Raw genomic sequence first — 25,015 nt, 5'->3', positions numbered from 1 at the left:
CAGGACATGAGGGCTGGCAGCGCCCCGGGGAGAGAGAAATTGTTTACAGGATTGATCCGTTTATAGAGCTGGCTCCGCACAGAGGGGACACGGGCACTGCAGAGGCCACGCATGGCCGGGCGCATCCGCACAGGCTGCTGAGCTCTCGGGAGATGCTCCCTGCTCCAGTGCCCTCGAGTCCAGCCCGCAGCATCTCCCTACTCCAAGGACAGGGGAGGAAAATGTTTTCCCCGCTGTACATGGGGGAAAAGCGACCTTCGCCCCAGAACCCACCCAGGCTCCTTTCCCTTTCCCAACCCGTTGCCTTCGGGCACGGAAGGCTCTGCAGGGAAATTTACAAGGATGGGGTCAGGGATACTCGACAAGCTGGGGACAAGCATGGGGGATCCCAGGCGGGATAGGGGTGAGCTCTGGGGAAAGGGATCAGCCACAGGTGGGCAAACCTAAGGGAAGGGAGAGTGCAGGGGCTGCCCCGGGAAAAGGGGAGGGAGCCAGGCCTGGCAAGAGGAACAGGGGAGGCAGGAGCACCTCGATCTCAGGGTATGCGGCCAAGGCAGAGCTCCGGTTTTCGGGTCCTCTCCCCAGGGGATGGTCCAGGAGGAGTTCCAGGGTATCCCCAGGCACAGCACCTGGGTCCCCTCCCGGCAAGAAACAGAAAAAGTGCCCGTAGAGGGGGACGGGAGGTGTCCCTTCCCCAGGGTACAGTGCTGGGGGGCGGTCCCGGGCCGCCGGGGGCGGGGACCGGGGATCATACCTGGGGGGAGCCAGCCCAGGGGCAGGGGCCGAAGAATGGCCCCGGGCGGGGGAAGCGGTTTCCCTCGCAGTCCCGGGAGTCGCGCGGCTCGCCCGGGGCCCACCCGCCGCGGGGCAGCGGCATGCCCCGCAGGGCACAAGGTACTTACCGGGCCCGGGCCGCCCCGTTGCCCGCGGCCTCCCCGCCGGGTCTCCCGCACCGGCCCCGGTCGGCGGGTCCCGCACCCGCGCTCAAGTTGGCGGCGGAGGCCTCATTGCCCTCACCCAAGATGGCGGCGGCGGCTTCGCTGCGTCTCACGTGCTCATCGGGGCGCTGAAGTGGGCAGCGCCATGTCCGTGGCGGGCGGGCAGCGGGTCCGGACGCCTCGCTCTGAGGCGCTGGCGGTCTCGCCGTTTTCTCAGCCCGGACGCCGCTTTCTCAGGAGGGGAACGCGCTGCGTCGTTTAAGCACCTACAAACACGATCCGCCACGGGGCTGCCCGCAATACACCTATGCCCACAACCAACATGTCCGCCGCCGCCTCCCCTGGAGGGCGCGGTGCTCTCGCGGGACACCGCCCCGCCGTTGCTAGGCGCGGAGGGGGCGCGCGGGCGGGTTCTCGCGAGAGCTGCGTGAGGCGGCGACGGCGGCCATGGCGGACGGGGCCGGTAGCAACGGGGACGCTGCGGGGCCGCTGGTGGGCAAAGAGGCGGGTGAGGCGGCGGGACCGGGGGCGGGTGGGTGGTCGGGCCCCACGAGGTGCCCTGTAGCCCTGTCGGATCCTGTGAGGTGCGGGGCATCCCGAACAGGGACGCCCCGCATCTCGCGGGGTCCCAGCGGGCCGCTGACGCCCCCGTTTTGTGTCCCACCCCCCTCACCCCACAGTGGAGCGGCTGATCCGGGAGAACGGACACATTTTCACCGAGGCGCAGTGCAAGGTGTGCAGCGCCCTGCTCATCTCCGAGTCACAGCGGCTGGCTCACTACCAGGTAAGGAAGGGGGAGCCCCCCGCCTCCGCCCCAGCCCACCCTCGGGCTCGGCGAGGCACCGAACAAGGGTTTCTCTGCTTTTCCCAGAGCAAGAAACACGCCAACAAGGTGAGACGGTACCTGTCCATCCACGGCGGGGAGGAGGGTGCTCACGGGAAGAAGATGAAGCTGGAGGTGAAGCAGGTGAGAAGAGACCTGATCAGTGTCTATAAGTAACGTTTACAATCAATTTTCTTACAATCTAGAGGGTAACTCCTCTGAGGAGCGACTGAGGGAGCTGGGATTGTTTAGCCTGGAGAGAAGATGCTCTGGGCAGACCTCATTGCCGCCTACAACTCCCTGTCAGGAGGCTGTAGCCATGCGGGGATCAGCCTCTTCTCCCAGGAAACCAGCAACAGGACAAGAGGAAATGGCCTCAAGTTGTGCCGGGGGAGGTTCAGGTTCGACAGCAGGAGGAATTTCTTCACTGAAAGGGTTGTCAGGTATTGGAAGGGAGGTGGTGGAATCATCGTCCCTAGAGGTGTTTAAGAAATGACTGGACATGGCACTCAAGTGCTCTGGTCTCGTTGACAAGGTGGCGATCAGTCAGAAGTTGAATTCGATGATCTTGGAGGTCTTTTCCAACCTTAATGATTCTCTCATTCTGTGAACTGTCTGAAGGGAGGGTGTCAGAGGATAAACCAGACTCTGCTCAGGGGTGCCCAGCAACAGGGTGAGAGGCAACAGGCAGAAGCTGATGACCAGGAAGTTTCGCCTGAACATGAGGAAGAACTTCTTACCTGTGCAGTGACCGCGCACTGGAAGATTGCCCAGAGAAGGTGTGGAGTCTCCCTTACTGGGGATATTCCAGAACCGTTTGGATGCAATCCTGTGCCCAGTGCTCTGGGATGACCCTGCTTGAGCAGGGAGGTTGGACCAGATGACCCACTGGGGTCCCTTCCAGCCTGACCCATCCTTCGTTTCTGTGAGTGCAGGACCCACCAGGGCTAAATGCAGCTCTGTGGGACCTGCTTGGCTAAAGGCAGTTGCACAGTCTTGAAAGTGAACGAGGAAAATGCTCTTGGAAGGGGCTTTGTGAGAACTGAGAAGTTCAGTGGCAGGTGTTTCACCAGGCCTTGTCCCAGTTCCTGCTGCCCTTCCCACTCAGCCTCTTTGAGCTTGTCCTCCCCATTTAAACAAATGTGTGTTCCTGTTTTTGATAGTCTTGCTTGAAACGACAAAGAACAGGAGCAACAGCTTGTCGGGAGCATCGTTGCATAACATCACGCAGAGCACGCTGGATTCACCGTCCGCAGGAATTCTCTTCCCAGAGCATTCTTTATTTTACTTATTTAGGTTCCCTCAGCTGGTAGCTGGAGCCTGTTGGTCAGTAAAGGCCCCACGTTCCATTCAGCCATCTGTCTGCCCCGTGACTCCCTTGGGGAACAGATCCTACTTTTATGATTGCTTCAGCTGTAATCCCTAACTGGCATTTGCAGGGAGCTGGGGGGATAACAGCAGATGCCTTTGCACATAGTGTCAGGCTGAGAACTGCCTGCTGCTCCCTCCTCAGCTGGTGTTGTGTTGCAGATGACCCAGCTGATAGCAATGTTTATGCTGCTCAGTTCACACCTTGCAGGGGACAAAGCTTCGTGGTCCAATTTTGGCAGCCACAAACCTTAACCTTGTCCTTAGCCCAAACAGGCCCGGGCTGCCCCTCTGCCTGGAGTGTTTGCCAACAGGTTGAAAACAGTAATCTGGTCGAGAACACTCTGCAGGGAGGGAGAGGGTGATGCTGCATCATGGAAGTTCTACTCGGTCACATTTCATCAACTTAACACCCAAATGTCTTTGATGACCTTTTCTTAGATCCCCAAACCACAGTGTTTCTCCTCAAAACCAGGAGGCTGGACAGGATGACCTGCAGAGGTCCCTCCCAGCCTCAGCCACTCCGTGGTTCTCTGTGCACAGGACAGCAAGCAGGAAGGCAGCAATGGGGAGGACAGGAACAAGTGTTGTCCTATCTGCAACATGACCTTCTCCTCTCCGGCCGTGGCAACATCTCATTACTTGGGCAAGACTCATGCCAAGAACATGAAGCAGCAGGCCCCCAAAGTAGAAGGTATGAGTGTCTGCAGCACCTTTGCATTGTCCCAAAGGGCTGTTTAGAGGTTTGTTGCACCCAAGTATGAGCTCTTGTGAGGAAGTGTGTGTTCTTTGCTGTGAAACAGAGTAAGCCAACAGTGCACCTCCAGAGATTTGGCTGTACCAGCCTGCTTGGTGGGCTGGCATTGGCAAGAAGTTGTGTGCTGTTTTGTTTTGTTTTGTTTGGAGGAAATGCAGCTGGCAGCAGCCATTGTACCTATCCCTATGTCAAGGGACTAGGAATATGACATTAAGATGTAGAAGTGTCTGTCACAGGATACAATGCTCATTAAAAGGTTACAGACTGAAGTGACTGGTGGAACTCTGATATGGCACATTCCTCAGGGCTGCTCAGCTACAACAATGTGGCCTCTGAGGTTCACAGACGTGGGAGCTGCAGATTGCTGGGGAGTGGGAGAATACAGCTGGGGAGCATCAGTATGTGCGTGTTCTGACCTTGTCTGCCCCAGTGCCACTGCCTGTGTATCCAATCCCTTTGCTTAGCATCCAGAAAGGCCTGGTGGGTGGGGATTGACACCCTCTGTCCAGGTCACGTAGGGGTAGACATGGGCCTGGGGGGCTGCAGCTGGTCAGGACAGAAGGAAAACACAGCCACTGAGTGCACCTGAGGATGGCAGCTTGTGCTAACTCCAAGATGGGGACTTGTGAGTCACCCAGACACCTGACTCCTGGGATCTTCCAGGCAGAAGCTGTCTGTCCCAGTGTGTCTTTACAGCTTTGCTAAAATGTGTGCACAGAGCAAAGCCACCTCCGGGATCTTCTTGTTCTTTGGAGTCGTTGCTTTTGGGTATGATAGGAGCCTGCAGGAAGAGGTGGATGTTCACTGAGCAGTCTGGTGTGTGCCTTTGCTTCTTGCATGAGAGGAGCTCTCTGATCCCTAGCAGGTTACTCACGCTGCTCTTTGGCACCCTGGAGTGAGATGGTGCAGGTTTCTCACACAGAAGACCTGCTTCCCTGTGTGGATTCACTGTGTCAGACCTGGTCCCATTTATGCTGTGTCTCAGGCAAGACTCCTCATGACTTCAGGATCAAGTCCTGCGGCTGCACAGTGCTTCCAGAATCCCACCGCCTTTGCTGTGCAAGGGCTTGTGCCCATGTTCTGTCTGGGGGATGATAACAGCAGGTGGAAGCTCATTCATACCCAGTGTTTCTTGAATACAGTCATGCTTATGTTAAGGAGAAATATGCAAATCTGTTGGATTTTTTAAGCCCTGGAAGTTTTCCTGGCATACTCTGACTTATGTTACCACATGTTTTTAAATTCTGCAGCATTAAGGGAAGAGGTAGGAAAATCATTAATTTATTGAGATATCTTACATTGGCTAGGTTTGGAGTTTAGATGTAGTGTGTTACTGGTTTTAATGTGGGTTTGGGGGAAATAAAGTAACTGGTTTTTACCTCAGAGTTCTGTGACTGACCAGGAGTTTGGATTCACCCTACAGAAACGGTGCCCCCACAGAAACACCCTGCTGCCCTCCCCACCTCTACTGCATCTTCTAACGAAGAGAACAAGGACATTACTGACCCGGACAAGTTCTGTAGCCTCTGCCATGCCACTTTCAACAACCCCCTTATGGCAAAACAGCACTACGTAGGCAAGAAGCACAGAAAGCAGGAGACCAAACACAAGCTGATGGCGCACTACGGCCGAACCCCTGATGCACCAGCATCATCCTTCATGGGTGAGTTCTCAACAGGGAGGCTGATAACCAGTTGAAGAGCAGGGTGGGAGAGAAGCAGAATGTGTCTGACAGGCCTTTGGACAAGAGAGCCTGTGTGGAGGGAGCAGGGGAGTATTACTTGTGATGAGGAACTTGATTATACACCCTAAGATTGATTTGGTTGATGTAACCCCCGGCAGCAGATGTTTTAGACTGTAGCTACTCGTGACAAGCTTTGGGTTGTGTTATGCGGTGTTGTTTAATCGGGGACATGTCCTTTTTATTCTCTGTGCGGATAATCCAGGGATTTTGGCCAGTACTGTTTCTAGTTAGGTGATTGCATCCGAAATGGAAAGATAAAAGTGGCATTTGATGCTCAAAAGTAGTCTTTGAGAGGACTAGCGAGAGATGGAAGGAATAGGTTTAACTGCACCTGCTGCTTCAAAGCACATGAAAGCCAGAAAGATTTCTCCCTGAATGCCTTTCTGCCTCTGTGTGGGCACCTCCATCTGATGAACTAATGCAACTCTCTCTAGAGCAAGCAGGAATGTGGAAAAAAAAAACCCCAGAGCTATTAAGGAAGAACTTTAGGCAGACAGTCAAAACTCTTTTGGTTTATGATCTGCTGCTTATGAGCACTTGTACGTGATGAAAGCCCTCGGAGTCCAGTGAAAGCATTAGGCACTCACAGAAAACTCCCTTGTTCCTCCCAGCAGCCTTCTGTTGGACCAGGAAGTCTTAGTACGTGCTGGATACTTGCGGTAAATAATAAGCAGACAGATCATCTTAAAATCTTCATCAAGGGCTTCTTTCTCTGTCATAAAAACCCACACAAGCAGAAGATTAATTATTCTAATTCTTTGCAGTCCACCTTTAGATACCGGTAGCACTTATGACAAATGAGGCTCAATTAGCCAAGTAATGTTCTCTCCCACATTGCGTGGCCGTGTGGGAGATGGAAAAGGTGCTCGATATCTCACGTTACCCATCTGCTCTGCACCTAATTAGTTGGGTCTGATGAATGGTTCCATTTGAGTGTGACTCAGGCGCTGACAGTGGCAGGAGCCCCAGCCCAGGTGGGCTGGGTAGGTGGGGTAGTGCTGTTGCCTGGGTAGGTGGGCAGTGCCCCTACCTGTGTAATTGATGTGTCTCAAGAAGTGCCAGCAGAACCAGAATACGTAGTCACATCTCCAGGGCACTTCAGCTCTTCAGGAAAGGTTTCAGAGCCTGGGCTATAATCGGGGGCTTCTCAGATAAGATGGGCTGCAGTCAGGGATATTTTGTCCCACTCTCTTTGCCTGTGTCTGTGTGCCAACAGCCACAGTTGTCCCTAAACTCTCTGCTGGGACCTGACTCGCAGCAGATAAAGATGTGTTCTTTGCAAATGCAACACTGAGGTGTTTGCCTGCCTAAAGTTCTTTGGAACGAGTGGTTTGGGGTTGAGCAGTGTAGTTTAGACAACTTTGTGCACACACCTGTTGGATGGGTTTGCGACAGAGAAACCTTTACGTTGATGGTGCAGGAAAGCAGCTGATACAGGGCTGTATCAGCTCCTCTGGCCTTTCCTGTCCAGATCCAGATCCATTTTGAGAGCCAAATGTCCCAGTGGAGTCTGAAATGTCTGAGGTGCAGCAGCCGCGTGGTGAAGTGTCTGCTACATCCAGAGTTGAGCTTCCCAATGATTTGCTGCTCTGCACGCCTGGGGTCTGTCTCCTCTTTCACCTTAAGGAAATGTTTTCCTTGTGAGATTCCCAGCCAGAGCCCTTCCCCAGTGAGCCAAAATTCAGGAACATTTAATGTCTTGAGGACAACTGCCAGAATTTTTCCCTGTTAGAGACTCCTGTGCTGCCATACTTGCCTCTTTGGTATCTGTGACCTCCTGAACTTTCAGTCCAGCTGGAGTTGTCATGTTACACAAAACCATTGATCTTGTCTAGTACCACTATTGTTGGAAACTTTTTTTTTTCCTGGCAGTTAACTGATCCACTGACTGTAACCAAACTGCTTGAGGACAGAGCTTAAAATCCTCAGTTGGCACCTCAGCAAGATTTAGCAAAATGCTGCATTGTGGAGCTGGACATTGGGTGTAATCTCCTCTGGCTGCCTTTTTTATTGAAATGCTGTGAGCTTACAAATTCAGTATCTCCCTCATTTTCTCTTTCGAGATGTCCAGAGCAGCAGAAGTAGGAATATGGGAGAGAAATGGAGTTGCAAAGGCATTAGGTTTGGGGTCCGAATCCAAAACTTTTACTATGCCTGATACTGGGAACTATTTGTAGGGAACATGTGTGTTTTTTAGCGATACACAAACCATGTTCTGATAAGGAAAGCTTTTTTGGCTTAGTGATTCCCTTGCAATGACTGGCTGATACATGGTGGGGTAGTGGGATTCTGTGACCTCCCCTCCAATAGATTGTTGACTGTTATTTTTCTTTGTTTAATAAATCAGGTGATTGAGTATCTTGCTTCTTTCTAACTCAGGCATGGGGATTGGCTAGCTGTGTGTGCTAACATTGCTGTCTGTTTCAGCTGGGAAGGGCTACCCCTGCAGTACATGTAACATAGTGCTGAACTCCATAGAGCAGTACCAAGCTCACATCAGTGGCTTCAAACACAAGAATCAGTAAGTAATGTTCTTGTCTAAGTGTGTTTCCAGCCTCGCTGTTCAAATCGATGGCCTAAATATAACCTAAAATGCAGTTTTGAACACGTGTTTCCAGCTCACTTCCAAACAGAATGGCAGGGTCTGTGCAGGCTCTCTCTGTGTCCTGACGCTGCTCCGGGAGCTCCCTCTGCAGACAGCCCAGCCGTGCTGCCAATGTGGAAGTGCCTCCAGTTGCTTTTGGTTCCTAATAGTTCAGCTCAGCACAGACCTTTGCAGTGAACCTGACACCTATTAAACACAGTTTCTCTTAACAACTGAGATTTTAATTTAATTAAGGAGTGGCTCAGTGGAGATCTGCTTGCCATTCTAATCTCCGTTGGGATTGCTTATTTTAAAATTTGGCGTATAGTCAGCACGCTCCAGAAACCTGGACTGTATTCCTGAACTCGCTCTCACAGCTGGCAAGTTAAATAATGATATCCCCTGCATATATTATTAATTGAAAAAAATTAGACTGCCAGATGATTTATACCAAAAATACTTGTTCTGGAGACTGTCAATCTTTCATTTAAGAGCCTTCACTAAAAGAGGCTCAGTAATGAGCCTGGGTTGGTTAGAAAGTTTCTTAGAAGGAAGAGGTATTAGGAAATCCTACCTGAAGGGAGGGCAGGCTCCTAGCCAAATTCCCCAGAAGGGACAGGAAGAAAACTGGGATCTCTTGTTGCCTGTCTATGGAATAACAGCCTCCTGGTCCCTCAGCTCTGGGGAGTACTTGATGGGAAGACACCTTTCATCCCAGGCAAGTTCCAGCTCTCCAACAGTACAACTAGGTCGGCAAATAGGAAGTATCCCGTTCTGGAGAGATAACTTTGAGGATGTTCCCAGCTCACACGCATTAATGTTCCCTTTAAGGACACTGCTGTTGTCGGAGCTGTTGCAGCCACACAACTCCCTTTCAGAAAGCTGCTCTGGATTCAGCTGTGCAGTCCTGTTCCAGCTTCTGCAGCCTGCAGAGAGGCAGGATGCTTGCTTTGTAATGGGAGCTCTTTAGCAGTCCTTGAGCTGTGCCGCAGCTAATTCTGCCATGCTAAAGGTGTCTGTTTACACACAGGCACAGAGGGCAAGGATTCACTTGGAAGATTTTCTGGCAAGTTGTTGCCTTGGCTGCAGTGGGCTGTTGCTCTGCTGACAGCCTTGCCTGCTGAGCAGTGATTGCAGCTGGCACATTTCAGAGCATTTGTGACATTGTCTCCTTTTTTTCCTTGCTCCCTTCCATGTGCAGGATGCCGGGAGCAGTGCCGGTTGTCGGACCGTTCCCGCCACAGCAGTATGTCCGGGAAGAGTCAACTGCCCCAGGAGGCTACAGTTACTTCAGCCAAGACTTCTAGAGCAAGTTGCAGCACTATTCTTGGAGTTGTTGGTGGCCCCAGAACGCACATCCTTTGCCAGCCCACAATCGTTTCATTATCCCTCTGGATAAGCAAAACCCTACCCTCCTGTATACACCCGTTGAGCAGAACGGGGACTGAATCTGTCAGGAAAAGGATCCAGCTGGAAGAGACTTGCTAGACAGCAAATACTTCACTCCCTTAGAGTAGTTTTCATTGTGTAATTGCTTCCTGTGAAGGTGGGTGCGGTGTGAGAGGAAGTGTGTATCTGGTGTAAGGAGGGTTTGGCAGCAAGCTGGTAATGGCACCTCCTCCCTGTCCCCACTCTGGGGGGCTGCCCATCTTGCTGCTGGACTGCTCTCAGAGGGACACCAGCATGCACAGGCACTCCTGGGCATGACAGGAGGGGACCTGGAGCCTGGCTGTGGGACCAGAGCCACCCACATGGCCGGGAGGCTGAGGATGGAGCGTGCCACTTGTACCCAGGTGTGCCCTGGTGTTGGTGTGCTGTTGGCCCAGCTCTGCTCCTCCCTGCCCTGGGCCAGGGCTCTGGCTGCCTCGCCAGGCTGAACTCCTTTGCCTTCTGGGCTGGCAGGCATGGGACAGAGCACAGAGCCACCCACCAGCCACATCCTCCACAGAAGAACCACAGTCCTGTCCCCAGGCCTCAGCCAGCTCTGTGGAGTCAGTTGCTCCTCCAGCAGCACACCCGGGGTCCCTGCCTCAGCTGGGGGGAGCGCAGCCCTGGCCACAGCCCCAACCACTGCCATCCCTGTGGCCTCGCTGGCTCCAATGAGTAAATCAGGTGCAGATGTGGAGTCAGGACCGGGTGCCTGCTTACAGTTAGGGGCTGGGAAGACTGGGGCGGCCCCGTTCCTGCCTTGCAGTTCCTTGCCATGGCTGCTGCTTTACCGGGATGAACCCCCAATGTGTTGTGCAAGGGACAGGGCTGATGAGCAAAGCTCCTGCTTGCTTGGCCTACTGATGCCCAACTCAGCACATGGTGTGTGCCATGTCCCCACAGGGAGCAGCACATGGTCTGGTCCCATGCAACTCGTTCCCTGTACCAGCTGTAGCACTCCCCCACACAGCTGGGGCAGGAAGAGGTGGCGGGGCTGCAGCAGGGACAAGGCATGACACTGCCCACTGTCCTGCCAGATCAGCCTCGACTTGTATGTTCCCCGCTCAGCCTTCACTGCCCCAATCTGTGGATGCTCCTGTGCCATGCTGGGGGCTTGGTGAAGCCTGGGCTCCTGGTGTCCCTGTCCTGCAGCCCCTGCTCTGGGCCCCACATTCTTGGCTCCCCAGAGGGAGCAGCAGGTTTATGTTTGCCAAGTTCTGCCTGGTTAAACCTTAACTGAGCTGGGTTGCTCCATCAGTCCCTCCCTGCCAGAGATAAGGATGGGCAGGCAAGACCAGCGCCTGGTGGGATGTGCTGCCCCGAACCTGGCTGCTTGCCTCCAGGGCAGGACCCTAGCCCCTGCCTAGTCTGGGGCAGCTGCCTGCCCCTCCAGCTTGTCCCCTGCCTTCCTCAGTGGCTCCCTGCTGATGTGAGGGCAGCAGGTTGTGGCTAGGGCTGAAAGCTACCATGTTGAAGCCAGTGGGACTGGATGGAGCTGGAAGCCCTTGTGCTGGGGCTCACCCCTTTGATCCAGGACTGACCCACTCCCACAGTGTCAGAAGGTTCACATCACGCCGGTTCATGGCATGAGCCTGCTCAGCCTCAGATCCTATGCACGTACAGGGTACAGTGAGCTGGGGCTTCTGTGCCCCGAACAAGAGCCGTTCAGGGCAGGCCAAGAGAAACTTCCAGGAGGAAAGAGCCCCCCAGGCTCCGGCCCCCACAGGAGCCACCGTGCCGTGCGGGCTCTGGCTGGCCACAGGTGCCACCGCAGCGGGAGTGGCGGCGAGTGCTGGGGCCAGGCACAAGGGGCGGCTGTGTTCCCGCAGCTCCGGCTGCCTTCCAAGAGCAATATTGCTGGCACCAGGCAGGCTCCCTGCACCGGCAGCACATACATGGGCCTTTCATGAGGGGAGTGGGGATGATTTACTGCCTGGGGGAAGGAGCAGGGGCGGGAGGATGGAGCCCCAGCATGCCGGCGCCCGGCCCCTTGTGCATGCTCGCTGCCGCAGGGCCCCGCACGTGTAAGCAAGGCCGAGAGTCTGGCCAGGGGGTCGTGTCCAAACGGGGCATGGGGCAAGAGCAGGTCCGTCTGCTCCATCTGTGGAGTTCTGGGAGCGCACTTCATCTCTGGACATCCTGATGTGTCTGAGCTAGGCAACCACGGATCGCATATCCCTTGTGGTGCCACAGTGATGGGAGCAGCCCATGAGCTGGGGGAGACAGGGGCACCAGAGGAGGGTGCTGGGGTAGGGGTGCACCCACACCGCAGAGTGCTGTGCTGGCACAATCCCCCCTTGTTGAGCTGCTGGCGTGGCAGAAGCCGTTGTGGTGCTGGCCGGCAGCGGGTGGCAGGCGGTGGGGCTGGGCTGCTGTGAAGGGCTTTTTGTTTGCCGTCAGTTGCTGTTATAAATCAAGCCAGGCAGCCCAGCCCCGGCCCAGCACTGCCCGACGGCAGGGAGGTGACCAGTTCCCAGCCGCCTACAGCAGAGCCCCACCAAACCCTGGCCTGTGCCTGGCATTCTCCTGGCCAATGGGGATGTTCAGTGTGACACTGGGCGAGGTGCCTGCACTTATCTGCTTGCCCTTCTTCCACTCAGCATTGGGGAACCCTGGGATACAGGGAATCTTTCCATGTTCATCCCAGGCTGTGGCTCCCACAGGCTCCCAGAGTCCAAGCTCTCCCTGGTGTTCCCAATACTGGGAACATCCCCTTCTCTCTGGTTTTAATTTGGTTTTGGTTCGAATTGAGCTGAACCCAACATTTTTCTGTGCTTCCGGCATGCTGTGAACTCTGCAGGGGCGGCTGCTGCTCCGTGAAATTGATGTTCTCGTCCGCTTCACGCATCAGCAGGAATGAACAGCTGCTGGGGGCTGCTGGCCCCGGGACTGCTCTGTGCACCCCTGCACCCCAAGGAGACACGAGCATGGGGAGCAGCACGGAGTGGGAGATTGTAGCACCAACCAGACCTCACAGTGAAACTGTGATGCTGGAAGTTGCTGGTTTGGCACAGTGGAGCAGCATGGACAGGGCTGTGCCCAGGACTCGTAGTGTGGCCCTACAAAATGAGGGGTGACAGTGACAGCACATCCCACTCAACACAGCCTCAAGATCCATACCAGGTATGGGCAAGGCTGTGTGTCAGGCTCAGCACAGCCCTGGAAGGTCTTGCTGGGAAGCAGAAAGTGGTGAAGCAGATGGCGATAGAGCAAAGGGATAGCAGCTCTTAGGGCCAGACCCTGGCTGTGTACTGGGGACACTGGCCCCTCTTGATGGCAGCAGGATGCTCAGGGGACGTTGTTCTGTGGGACTACACCAGCTCAAGAGCGTCTGAGGCCAGGCTTCCCCCAATGCCCAGGGGTCCTGCGTGGGCCAACGAGCAGCAAGGGCTGGGCATGGTGGGGTCTGCCTGCCCCAACACAGGCAACAGCATAGGGAAGGTGAGGGCGAAGTGTTTATGGGTCGGATTAGGCCACTCCAACGCTGGCTCGCATCTTAGCCGCGTTTTATGACGCTCCTAATGAGGGTCACAGCCACTTTATGGCACCGACAGCGATAACGCTACAACTAATTATGGCACAATTAGCGTGTGGGCTGCTGGGCATCCAGCAACGCTCAGCGCCCAGCCCGGGCCACGACACCTGCTTGGGGCTGGAGTGCTCCCACTCCCAGCAACTGCGGGGAAACGGAGGTGGCCTTGCCCCCTGTCCCATCTGCTGCTCCCCACGCGTGCGGTCTGTCGAGGGGACGGCACAGGGGAGCAGCCCCGGGTGTTTTGCAGCCCCTGTGTTCCCCACCCGCGAGGGGAGGCTGCACCCGCGGGGCTGAGACGGAGGGGCCCGGGGGCCGCCTCTCGCTGCTGGGGGGAGGGCCGGTGCTACCCCCCCCCCCCCACTTCCCCCGCCCAGCTCGGCGGCGGGTCGGTTTGCAGAGGTGCCGGCGGAGCGGGGCCGGTCCCCGTGCCCCCCTCCCGCCTCCCAGCGCTCCGGGCGGGGCCGCTGTAACCCGAGCGCGTCGCTACAAAGTGCCCGCGCCCCCGCGGCGGCGGCAGAGCGGGGCCGGAGCCAGCCTGGAGCGAGCCCCAGCCCTGCTCGCAGCCGGAGCCGTCCCGAGCCCGGAGCCGTCCCGAGCCCGGAGCCGGAGCCGTCCCCGGCCCTGCCGCCATGGGGCCACGGTGTGGGGCGCGGCGGCGCTGAGCCCGCTGCCCCCGGACTTTGCCCCGGCCCGCGCAGCGCAGGCGGCTCCGCCGCGGGAGCCCGTCACCGCCGGTAACCGCGCCGACCGCGACCCTCGCCCCCGGGACTATTCGGGCCCCCCTCCCGGGACACTGTCCCCCTCCCTGGGATCTCCCGCGGTCTCCCGCCCCCGGTTGACCTCCCCCAGCGCCCTGACCAGCCTGCCGCTGGCTGGCAGGGTCGGGTTCCCGGCGCCCAAACGGGGTGTTTCCCACTCTCCGTGCCCCCTCCCATTCCTGCCCAGGGACCCCCGTGCGCTGCCTCCCGTCCATGCGCACCCGCCCTCGCGGTGACCTGGGGACCTTGCACCGCTTCTCCCCGGTGCCTCGGGAGAGGAGGGGGCTGCCCGCCCGGATCCGCTCACCCGACCCTGCCTGTCCCTCAGGGTGGGACCCCCCGCGCCGGCGGGGCCTGGAAGATGCGGCCCCTCTTGCAAGTCGTGGCGGGGCTGCTGCTGGCGGCGGCTGCACGGGGCAGGGCGATGGAGCCAGGTACGGCTGCGGGGGGTGAAGCGGCGCCGGGGGGCGGCGGGATTGGAGTCGTGCTTTCTGAATACTTTCTCCGTCCCAGCTGGGCAGCCACCCGCGGGCTGGGATGCGGGTGCTTGCCCTGGGCACGCAGCCCAACCGCTCTGCCTGCAGGGCAGGGCTGGCGGGAGCTGGGGACACGGCACAGGGACCAGCGTTTCCATCACTGACAGGAGCAGGGTGGCTCCAGCCAGGCTGTCCCTGTGCTGCGGGTGCTCGGCTCGCTCGGTGGACACACGTGGCAGAGAGGGGTGGCGAGACCGCTGTGGGCTATGGCAGCTGCGTGTGGCTCCTGACGAGGTGCGGGCAGTCCGTACCTCGCGGTGGTGGGTGCAGGAAAAGGATGTGTCCCTGGGGACCAGAGACCAGCTACCCCACATCCCTCCTGTGCTGGCCATGCTCTGGGCTGGAGACACACTTGTGCCCTCCAGGCTCCTGCACGTGGGCAGTCGGGCTGCGGTGGTGTTGCTCTGCTGGCGGCCAGGTTGTTTCTGCCCTCCGTGTGCACACGCTGCTGCTGGCCATCGGCAAGCTGGGCTCCACTGCCAGCCCGGGCATCGCTGGGGACAGCCAGACTGTAGGGGTCCCAGCCACGCTTGGGGCATGTAGAGGAACGACGATTGGTGTCTGGGGGGGTTTGGTGCCCTCCTTCAGTAAGGCAGAACAGGCTGGAGCACCCTGAGCCACTGGGAGTGGTGTAAGGATGGTGGCACGTGTGGCCTTGGACAGGGACATGCCACTGGGGAAACCATGTCCCCGTGCTGCAGGGCAGAGTCCAGCCCTTACTGCTTCTGGGATGGCAGAGCCAGGCACTGGGCTGTGTCGCACCACATGCTCTCCACACTAGGATGGGCATATGGTGGGGTCCTGCTGGCAGGGAGGGGTGAGCACTGGGGTGGGCACTCACCACATCTCTCCAGAGCTATTTGAGAGCCCCTTGCTGGAGTCAGAAGAAGAACATCTCCTGCTGGACCCAGGCAACACATTGAAGCTGTACTGTGATGCCAACCAGAGTGGTGCCAGTGTGGTCTGGTACAAGGAGTCCCGGCCACTCGTCTCGGGGGGTCGCATCCGTCTCTGGCAGAGCCTGCTGGAGATCTCAGAGGTTGCCTATGAGGACTCAGGGCTCTACGTGTGCCGGGCACGGGGGACTGGGGAGGTTCTGCGCAACTTCACCATCTCTGTCTTGGGTAGGAGCCCCAGCAGCACCACGCAGCTGCCCCCAGGGCAGCAAGGCAGCCACTGCCCGCCCAGCCCTGCAGGCAGGGCTGTCCGTCTCAACCCATTTCCCTTTGCAGACTCCCTGGCATCAGGTGATGATGATGAAGATAGTGATGGGGACAGTCCCCACGGAGAGCAAAATGAGGAATCAGTCTATGTGCACAGAGGTCAGTGCCACCCCGGGGCACTGCAGGAGAGGGCAGCTGGGGCAGAACCAGGGGCATGGGGCACTGCTGCTTCCTGCTCCCAGCACAGGCCCCCTCCCACTGTACATCCTGCATGTCCCCAGCTCCTTACTGGACTCACCCACACCGGATGGACAAGAAGCTGTATGCAGTCCCTGCGGGGAACACGGTGAAGTTCCGCTGCCCGGCCTCAGGCAGCCCCAGCCCCAGCATCCGCTGGTTCAAGAATGGGCGCGAGTTCCGAGGGGAGCACCGCATCGGGGGCATCCGGGTACGGGCCAGCTCCTCCCACCGCAGCTTCCCTCCCAGGATCCATCTCCCCCATCTCACCTCGCTGCCTTACCTCCCCCTCTGCAGCTCCGGCACCAGCACTGGAGCCTGGTGATGGAGAGCGTGGTGCCCTCTGACCGCGGCAACTACACTTGCCTGGTGGAAAACAGGTTTGGCAGCATCCACTACAGCTACCTCCTGGATGTGCTGGGTGAGGGTTCCTCAGCATGGTGCTGATCTGGGCTTCCCCATGCCTGGCAGGGTCAGGGAAAGGGGTGGAGGAGCCTCTGTTCATGGCCCATCCACTGATGCAGCCCACACGTCCCTCACAGCCCAGGGACATGGGATGGAGCCCAGGCTCGGGTTGCACTGGTCTGTTGTAGGGCTGGGGAAGGACTCTTTGTGGCTCCATGGTGGGCGGAGAAGGAGGGAGAAAGGAGCCCATGCTCTTAGCCACCATGTCAGTGACACTGCTCTGCTCCCTGTGCACAGAGAGGTCCCCGCACAGGCCCATCTTGCAGGCTGGGCTGCCCGCCAACACCACAGCCCTGGTGGGCAGCGATGTGGAGTTCTTCTGCAAGGTCTACAGTGATGCCCAGCCCCACATCCAGTGGCTGAAGCACATTGAAGTGAATGGCAGCAACTACGGTCCCGATGGGGTCCCCTATGTGCAAGTGCTCAAGGTAACAAGGGCTGGAAGCGCCCAGGTCCCAGACACCCACCCTAAAGTGGTGACGGGTGCACAGAGCCCCCCCAAGGAAGACGGATACTGACCATCCATCCCTCTCTGTGACAGACTGCAGATATCAACAGCTCCGAGGTGGAGGTGCTGTACCTGCGCAATGTGTCCGTGGAAGATGCTGGCGAGTACACCTGCCTGGCAGGGAACTCTATTGGCCTCTCCTACCAGTCTGCCTGGCTCACCGTCCTGCCAGGTAGGGGTGGGGTCCCAGTGTGGGGTCTGGGATCCCCAGTATGCAGTTGGCCATGCCTCAGGCCAAATAACTGACTCCCTGCAGAAGAGGAGCTGGTGCGGGAAGCTGAGGCCCCTGAGACCAAGTACACAGACATCATCATCTACACCTCGGGCTCACTGGCCGTGGCCATGGCCATTATCGTCGTGGTGCTGTGCCGGATGCAGACTCAGTCGAGCAAGCAGCACCTGGAGCCTATGGCAGTCCACAAACTCTCCAAATTCCCACTCATCCGACAGGTGGGTGCTGAACTGGAGCCCTGGTAATGCGGGGGGACCTTGGTGACCAGCGAGCTCCATGAGTGCCACTTGGGCCCATCACACCTTACCCTGCTGCCAGCCCTGGGGCTGCCCTTCCCTCCTGTGGCTCCCTCACCCCATTGCTCCAAGTGAGGGTCTCTTTGCTTTACTGTTGGGTCTTTTTTTGGCCCTGGAGCATGGGATGGGATGGCTGAGGACCTGTGTCTCTCCACAGTTCTCCCTGGATTCCAGCTCCTCTGGGAAGTCCAGCACATCCCTGATGCGTGTCACCCGTCTCTCCTCCAGCTGTGCCCCGATGCTGGCTGGTGTCATGGAGCTGGACCTGCCCCTTGACGCCAAGTGGGAGTTCCCCCGAGACAAGTACGGTGCTACCTGGGGCAGGGACAAGGGCTGCTCTCCCCAGCTGCCCCAGGGACAGGAGAATGCGGGTGATGGATGGGAAGGCCTCTGGCCACCATAAGGCCATCCCTGTGGTCTCTCATGGTTCTGCTTCTCCCTGCCAGGCTGGTGCTGGGGAAGCCCCTGGGGGAAGGCTGCTTTGGCCAGGTGGTGCGGGCAGAGGCTTACGGCATCGACAGAGACCGGCCAGACAGAGCTGTCACCGTGGCTGTCAAAATGCTGAAAGGTAATGGCTCCTGTGCCAGTGTCCTGGGAACAGAGGTGGTGGCATCAGCACCAGGCAGGAGTGCCACCCAGCTGGCACCATGACACAGCCCTCTTTCCCCAGACAACGCCACCGACAAGGACCTGGCTGACCTCATATCTGAGATGGAGATGATGAAGCTCATGGACAAACACAAGAACATCATCAACCTTCTGGGAGTCTGCACACAGGATGGTGAGGGGGCTGTGCAGGCAGGATTCGGGCAGGGCCAGGGGCATGGAGCAGGACCAGGGATGGGGACTGCTGGGGTCAGTGGCTAGCTGGGAAGGGACAAGGCAGGGCAGGGGCTGAGCAAGTGGCCATCCTTCCCAGGGCCGCTGTATGTGATTGTGGAGTTCGCTGCAAAGGGCAACCTGCGCGAGTACCTCCGTGCCCGCCGCCCCCCGACACCTGACTATGCTTTTGATGTCATGGCAATGCCTGAGGAGCAGCTCTCTTTCAAGGATCTGGTCTCCTGTGTCTACCAGGTGGCCCGTGGCATGGAGTACCTGGAGTCCAAACGGGTAGGGCTGGCATGGCCTGCATGGGCTACCTGTGTTGGGCACAGCTTGGGAGGGTATGGCGGTGACAGAGGAGCTGTGTGTCCCTGGTGAGCTCACTGTCCCTGTGGAAAGGGAGCCCAGCCCATTCCCAAAGGCTGTCCAGAACCTCCCAGCCCCATCCAGCAAAGCTCGAGGCAGTACCTCCCCAAAAATGTGGGACTCAAAGACTGACCAACCTCCTGGGGAAGTGTTTGTGGCCACCACCGTGCCCGTCACTGCATCCAGCCCGATGAAGGGATGGCCCCACCACCGCAGAGGTGCTGGGGGATGTGTGGGAGGGAAACGGTGATTTCTGTGTTTGAAGAAGGGGACGTGTGGAGCTGGAGTCACCGTCTCACACCCCTGTGGGTGATGCTTCCCCATGGCAGTGCATCCACCGTGACCTGGCTGCCCGCAATGTGCTGGTGACAGCAGAGAGCGTGATGAAGATCGCTGACTTCGGCTTGGCCAGGGACGTTCACGACATCGACTACTACAAGAAAACCAGCAACGTGAGTGGGGCTCCTGGGAGAGGGGCACAGGGACCCCCCACCAGGGCTGAGCTGATCAGGGGGTTGCTCTCATAGGGTCGCCTGCCAGTGAAGTGGATGGCACCTGAGGCCCTGTTTGACCGTGTCTACACCCACCAGAGCGATGTGTGAGTCCTGAGGGGAATGAGGGTCTGTTGGATGTGGGATGAGGATGCTGTTGGTGTGGGACAAGGCAGCACTGTGGGGTTATGCATGTACTGGAGGGTCCCCATGAGTAGGATGGGGGTACTCTGTGGGGACAGCAGAGAACATATTCGCCAGGGGTGTTCCACCCTCCCCCATCCCTGCTCCCACAGCGCTGCAGGGTGTAGTTGGCCAAGCTGGGGGAGAGCCCTAGGATGTGTTTGACCCCCACTTTGCCATGTGTGATCCTAGGTGGTCCTTTGGGATCCTGATGTGGGAGATCTTCACACTGGGGGGCTCCCCATACCCTGGCATCCCTGTGGAGGAGCTGTTCAAGCTGCTGAAGGAGGGGCACCGCATGGACCGGCCATCCAACTGCACCCACGAGCTGTGAGTACCGGCCAGGTGGGTGGGCAGGGGGCACGGTGAGACCCCGCTAACACCCCCTCGTCCCCAGGTACATGCTGATGCGGGAGTGCTGGCACGCCGTGCCCTCACAGCGCCCCACCTTCAAGCAGCTCGTGGAGGGGCTGGACAAGATCCTGGCGGCCGTTTCGGAGGAGGTGAGATGTGGGGAGTCTGGTGGGCGAAGGGATGGGCAGTGTCGGCACTGACAGCACTGGTGGTCATGGCACCATCCCCCCTTGCAGTACCTGGACCTCTCCATGCCCTTCGAGCAGTACTCGCCCTCCTGCGAGGACACCGCCAGCTCCTGCTCCTCTGACGACTCCGTCTTCACCCACGACCCGCTGCCACTGGCTCCCCACCTCTTCTCCTATCCCAGCGTGAGGACTTAAGGGAGGGCAGGGAAGGGTGATGCCGAGGCCACCTCTGCCCTTGTGGGGAGGGGGTCCAGGTTCCTGCAAGGTCCCTGCTTTGTCCGGGCTGAGCAGTAGGTGGGCAGGGCCCTGAACCACAGCACCGGGGCAGGGTATCCCTCTCTCCAGGCTCCTTCTGGGCACTGAGCCATCAGCCCTGGCTGCGATCTGCCTGGTATTGTGGGGCAGCAGGAGCTAGAGCCTCTCCAGGCAGGCACTGCCTGGCATGCCCATGGCATTGCCCAGGGAGATGGGCTTTGGCCAGTGCTTCAGTGGAAGTGTCTCTGGGCAGGAGCCCCGCTGCTGCCAGGCTCCTGCTGCATCTGTACATAGCCACAGAGATGAATATTTATGTACGTGAAATATCAACCTGATAAATTATTTTTTTGGAATACACCCCGGTGCAGTTTCTGGGCTGCTCCTGGGGTGCAAAGGGCTCACCTAAGCTTGGAAGGCAGGTCAGGGGTTGCCTCCTCACTGCCTCCTTGCCCCAGCCAGCACAGGGGCCCGCGATCACTCCTGTGGGACACGGAGGCAGTGCCACAGGTGCAGGAAGCAATGTCCCCACTCCCGTGCCTCCAGGCCCGCTCCAGCACAAAGCACCCTCGCATCTGTTCCCCATTAGCCTCTGCTGCACTAAGCCACCGTGAACTCGGCTACCAGCATCGCCCTGAAACCGATCCCCCAACTGCCATGGGCTCCCAGGCTGGGAAAGTGCTCTGGGGCCCAGCCCCACGCACTGGGGACCCCCCGCACCCTCCTGCCCAGGCCAGCCCAGCACTCCAGATAAAAGTGAGTTACGGGCTCTGCTCTGTCTTCCCAAAGCCCCTGGGAGCACAAGTTGGGGGTCTCCAACCCTTGTCCCTGCTCTCTGGTGCCTGTTTTGTCCCCCCTTGCCCTGTGGTGCCCAGCAATGACGGCAGTGTGGGCAGAGAGGGCTGCAGCTGTCTCACCCCCTCCTGCCAGTCCACTCCCTGGGTCTAGGATTTCATCTAGGGCTAGGCTTTGCCAGCCGTTAGCCCCAGGATCTGGTTTCCTCCTTCAGCTCCCAGCTGCACTCGCAGCCCCCCGCCTGGAACCTGCCTCTTCCAGCATGGAAGCTGGCTCTCTGGCACAGCCTGCCCCAAAACAGCCCAAGGGAATGGGGGCTGGCAGGTGCTCTGGGGCAGGACCTGGGCCCAGGGCAGCTGGAAAGGGAGTCCCTCGATCCTGGCTGCTTCTGTGATGGTGCCGGGATCTGGGATCTCAAGACACACAGATCTTGGGACTTGACTCAGCCGTGGATGCTGTGCCTGTTGTGAATCGCGTGTGCCGAGGAGCCCAACAGCTTTCAGAGCCCTGCTGGTGTCCCCTCCTTGTCACAGCCCCTTGTAGGGCTGCTGGGGGGATCCCACTCCACTGGCATGCTTGCAGCCTCCATCCCTCACCCAGCTCCCCTCTCTGTTGAGACGAGCCCCCCATTCCAGCACAGCAGGCAGAGGCAGACAGCCCACTGGCAGGTGTGAAACCTGCCTGTCCCGGCAGCCTGCCTGCCTGGGAAGGATCCCAGCTGTCCACTAATGTGCCAGAACCAATGCATTTTGCACAGCCCTGAATGGGGCATTCACACGCTGAAGGGCAAATTGCCCAAGCTGCCCACAGGGGCTGCCCAGATCCCGGCCAGGACTGGGACTGAACACGGAGAGGGGCTGTGCCCAGCTTACCCCGACCTCACTTCAGACTCCATGCCTGGGGTCAGCACAGAGGGCAGGCAGTTCTTGCTCCCCCTGCACTGCCCTATCCCTGGAAAAGGAGGCCACAGCCAATTTCACAGGGTGAGGCATAGGTGGGTTTGCTAATCCTTAATACCAAGGGGCTGGGGGGGAGGCACAAGGGGACATTGTGATCAGGGACCTGCCACAGCCTGACTCTATCCTCGCACACTTAAAAGCCTTGCCACAGGTGCAGGCAGTGCCTGCTACCTACAGCCCAACAACCCACATCAGTGCAGCCCAGGGATGCTTTCAGGGTTCTGGCAGTGCCCAGTACTGTGCCCACCTGCCTGCTCCAGCTTGGGGAGATGGCCCTCAATCCCTCCCCGGGCACCACTGCATCCCTCAGTGAACCCTCCAAAGCTACAGCGGCGGGTGGGTACATGGGCTGTGTCCGAGCCAGCTCTGCCAGGCACAGGGCAGCCGGGGCCGTGGCTGGGCAGGGAAGCAGCCCGGGGCGTCCCGCAGCCCCAGGACAACTGGAGGCAGTTTTTATTGTTTAACATTCCTGGTATTTTCTGTCAGGGCTGAACCAATTGTCCTTAATCCACCAGGCTCTGCTGGCCAAACAAGTGTGGCTGAGCCACCAGCATCCTGTCCGCACGAACAGGCTTCTTTTGTGAGGGGGATTTAGCGTGTAGCCCAGTAAATCCTGCTGGTTTCCTGAGGCAGCGTTCCCACACACCCCCCCCACCACAACCCCCCCTTGCTGCCCGCTCCCAGTCCTGGGCCCTGGCACCACTCCCTGCCCAGCCATGCCCGCGGGCATCCTGCCTGCCCAATTTGTGGGGCCTCGTACCTGCCTACTCCAGGGCTGCAGATTCCCCCTGCATGTTTCTGGAATGTCTGTGAGTCCCTATGGGATGTGGGGTGTTGGTGGGGCTGAGAAGCTTCACAGCCACCCCACTGCGCTGCTGGTCCTTCATGGGATGCTGTGTTCCGTGGTGGGGAGTACTGTGGTTCTGGAGGGATGCTGGAGTCCTGGAGGAGATGCTGTGGTCCCTGGGGGAATGCTGAGCCCTAGGGAAGGTGGCTCTGGTCTGGGGTGGGGGAGGGGTTGTGTGGGGAAGATGCTGAGTCTTGGGGGAGCTGCAATAGTCCTTGGGGGAATGCTGAATCCTGATGGATATGGTTCTGGTCCTGGGAGGAATGCTGAGCCCTGGGGGAGACAGCACCCCAGGGGCCAGGACACCAGCTGGTTTCTCATTCCAGCTCCGGGATGTGGCTCAGAGCCCCGTCCCGGAGATGCCTTTGCTTAACGACTTTGTTGTTTGGCCGGGAGCTGATGTTGTCTTTTCTCCACAAAACAAAGGCGACAGGATTTTATCTAGGGGGAGAATCTGGTTTCTGTGAGATGCAGAAAGCCTCTGCCCCCGGGCAGGAGAGGATGAGGCTGGCGGGGCGGAAAGGCACCAGCCTGCTGTCTGCCCCACTGGTAGGAGGAGCTGGCACTGCCCCTTTGGCTGCTCCTGCCTGCCATAGCCCCGGCTCCACGACCTGCCCGTCATTGTCCCATGCTTGGGCCACATGTGCCCAGGCAGCGAAGGGAGGGAAGAACCCCCATGGGCAAGCGGGCAGAGAAAAGGGGCCCGTGAGCACCCACACATCGGAGTAGAAGCTGAGGCAGGGGCCCGTCTCTCCTGTGGAGGAATCCAAACATTGGATCCCGCCACACTTCCTGCGTCCAGGGACACCTCACACATTAATGTAGCACACAGAGAGATGTAGGCATGCACCCAAGCCCCCCCCCCCCCCCCACACCCCCACGTCTGCAGCTCCTATCCAGGTACAAGCACCTGCACACACACGTGTCCACCCTGCACATACACCCCAGGCACACCCTCCAGGAACATCCACCCCCTGCATGCATCCAGCTCCAGCCAAGCACACGCACTACATCCCCCACGGAATCCCCATGCGCCCTCATACACTCCCACGCCCCCCCTTCACGCACACACATGTACTCCACCATCCCTATTCACACACGCACACCCATGCACACACACATACACACGCACCTCTGCACCTCCCTTCACGCACCCCCCTTTCCCCCGAGCGGCAGAGCCGAGGCTCCAGCCCCAGCGCTACTGCGGACCCCCAGCCCCAGCCGGACTGGCCGAGCTGGGAGTGCCAGCGAGGGTGGTGGTCCCGTCCTGCGGACCCCCCGCTCGTAGCCCCCCGCCCACCCGGCAGACCCGGCGGTGCTGCGGGAAGCCGCGGACTCTCAGCCCCATCTCCCGGCCGGCGAGAGCAGCTGAGCGGGGCGGGCAGAACGGAGCGGGCGGGCAGCTCCCCGCCGCACACCCTCCGCCTTTAGGCTGGTGACAGTGGCCTTCGCGGCAGGACAGCCACGGGACTGTGTTGGAAGGATGACAAACGCGACCGGGAAAAACGGTCTGCGGCATGGGGATGTATCCTGGCTCTGATCTCCATCACCCGCACAGACGGATGGGACTGGGAGTGGGGCAGGGCAGGGAATTGGGCTGCAGAGCTGCACTGTGTCCCATGTGTATCCCGTTTGTATCCCTCCGGGTGACAGGACCAGTGTGGGAAGGACACCCCATGGGCATTGGAATCTGGTGAACCGGGCTCTACCTTAGGTGGATGGATCAAAGCCCAGCGTTGTGCTCAGCCTCTTTGCCCAGGGCTGGAAGCCCTGAGTTGGGGACGGGGGGCAACCTGAGGGCTGGAGAGGCAGAGCGGTCCCCGAGAGCAGCTGCAGCACCCAGACGAGCACTCTGGACCTCGGTCCCTCGGGATTATCCCCATGCTGCATATGGCTGCTGCAGAGACCGGCCTCCAGGTGACAGTGCAGTGATAGCTCTTCCGCGCCGGGCAGATTTGCTCAGCAGTGATGGCTCCTGTCCCCTGCAGCTCGTGGCAGGGGTCCCGCCCGCACCCACCGCCCTTGTGTGTCCCTGGGCTGCCCCCCGCAAGGTTTCGGGGGACCATGGGAGCACCAGGGCAGGGGGACTGCGAGGTGAGGGACCTGGGAAGCCGAGGTCACCGCGGCAGGAGGAGCAGCCCCGGCGCCAGGCACAACGGCCCGATACAGTCGCGCCTGCGGGCACGAAGCCGGGCTGAGCCCCACCCGCCGCCCCGGCTCCCGCCGTTCCATCCCTGCGGTTTCAAGCCCCGCAAGCTGCTTCCTGGGGGAAAGGGGGCCCCCGGCAAACCCTCCGGGCAGGATGCTCTCCGCTCCTCTCCTCTCCTCCTCTGCTTCCTTCCTCTCCCCCGGCCGGGCCAGCCCTCCCCCTGCCCGCCGCGACTCC

At 59.0% G+C, this 25,015-nt stretch overlaps 3 protein-coding genes across 9 annotated transcripts in view; 2 read left to right on the top strand and 1 right to left on the bottom strand.

Annotated features, from left to right (window-relative positions):
- The window catches only part of UIMC1 (ubiquitin interaction motif containing 1), a 39,823-nt gene extending 38,812 nt beyond the window's left edge, over positions 1–1,011 (bottom strand). For 6 of the 7 annotated variants that reach the window (XM_032125038.1, XM_032125041.1, XM_032125042.1 and 3 more), the window contains exon 1: positions 903–1,011. The gene's annotated coding sequence lies outside the window, so the exon portion shown is untranslated. Of the gene's footprint in view, positions 1–528; positions 695–902 lie in introns of those variants that run through there. The other variant, XM_032125039.1, reaches the window with a different exon arrangement.
- Positions 1,012–1,351: 340 nt separating this feature from the next.
- On the top strand, positions 1,352–9,763 carry ZNF346 (zinc finger protein 346). Its single transcript, XM_032125107.1, has 7 exons — positions 1,352–1,446; positions 1,619–1,722; positions 1,810–1,905; positions 3,673–3,823; positions 5,310–5,549; positions 8,058–8,151; positions 9,416–9,763. The coding sequence occupies exons 1-7, from the start codon at positions 1,386–1,388 to the stop codon at positions 9,519–9,521; spliced, it is 852 nt and encodes a 283-aa protein (XP_031980998.1). The 5' UTR covers positions 1,352–1,385; the 3' UTR covers positions 9,522–9,763.
- A 4,178-nt stretch (positions 9,764–13,941) lies between these two features.
- Positions 13,942–20,388, top strand: FGFR4 (fibroblast growth factor receptor 4). Its single transcript, XM_032125106.1, is given in 18 exon segments — positions 13,942–14,271; positions 14,273–14,369; positions 15,326–15,595; positions 15,704–15,793; positions 15,916–16,082; positions 16,169–16,292; positions 16,574–16,764; positions 16,878–17,016; positions 17,101–17,294; positions 17,530–17,675; positions 17,819–17,940; positions 18,043–18,153; positions 18,292–18,482; positions 18,890–19,012; positions 19,088–19,158; positions 19,427–19,564; positions 19,632–19,737; positions 19,825–20,388. Coding segments are annotated over 18 exon segments (2,550 nt in total). The 5' UTR covers positions 13,942–14,148; the 3' UTR covers positions 19,972–20,388.
- Positions 20,389–25,015: the final 4,627 nt, after the last annotated feature.

Source organism: Corvus moneduloides, chromosome 15 (assembly GCF_009650955.1).
Source record: "Corvus moneduloides isolate bCorMon1 chromosome 15, bCorMon1.pri, whole genome shotgun sequence".
Lineage (NCBI taxonomy): Eukaryota > Metazoa > Chordata > Aves > Passeriformes > Corvidae > Corvus > Corvus moneduloides.
Note: the sequence above shows the minus strand (reverse complement) of the source record. Positions and strands in the feature narration are given on the sequence as shown.